Below are 650 nucleotides of genomic sequence, written 5' to 3' on the forward strand. Positions count from 1 at the left end.
ATGAATAATAATATTTTATATGTATAACATGTATAAAATGTATAATATATGTAATATATAATATGTAAATATGTTTGTAAAGGATATTTAATATACTTTAATGTGTAATATAATTTATATAATGTGTAATATGTATTTGTATATAATATTTAATATACTTTAATGTATAATATAATATAATTTGTATAACATATAATTTATAATTTTATAATAAATTGTCTTTATGAATCCACGAATTGTGTGATTTGTCAAGTCCCAACCATTTCACATAAACCTCGTTTCCTCTTTTGCGCAACACTTTTTCAACAAGGTATACGTCGGGATTAGCGACGCGATGCAGTTCATATTCGTAGAATCCTCCAGCTATGAGCTCTCCGCGGGAATCCTCCAGTAGATACGTCACTGGATTAGTTTGCTGCACTTTGATAATTTTAAAGACCTCCGTGGTCCAATTCGGAGTGAAACCTTTTTCAAATATTGTCTTGAATTTACTCACGCGTACCGTATCGCCTACTTTGAATTTTGCGGGACCCGCGATCTTTATCGCACTATACGCCGTGCTCAGGAGTTTTTCGGCGATCGCAGGAGTTACGTCAGCGGGTCGCATGCCGATAGTGCGACGCTTACGCGCGTTGTAATCCGACACGAGA

The 650-nt window shown here is 34.6% G+C and overlaps 1 protein-coding gene across 1 annotated transcript; it reads right to left on the reverse strand.

Annotated features, from left to right (window-relative positions):
* Positions 1 to 205: 205 nt before the first annotated feature.
* Positions 206 to 607, reverse strand: LOC108782417 (uncharacterized). Its single transcript, XM_018550694.1, has one exon. It carries the CDS (start codon positions 605 to 607, stop codon positions 206 to 208), a length of 402 nt encoding a protein of 133 aa, XP_018406196.1.
* Positions 608 to 650: the final 43 nt, after the last annotated feature.

Source organism: Cyphomyrmex costatus, unplaced genomic scaffold, assembly GCF_001594065.2.
Source record: "Cyphomyrmex costatus isolate MS0001 unplaced genomic scaffold, Ccosl1.0 scaffold1262, whole genome shotgun sequence".
Lineage (NCBI taxonomy): Eukaryota > Metazoa > Arthropoda > Insecta > Hymenoptera > Formicidae > Cyphomyrmex > Cyphomyrmex costatus.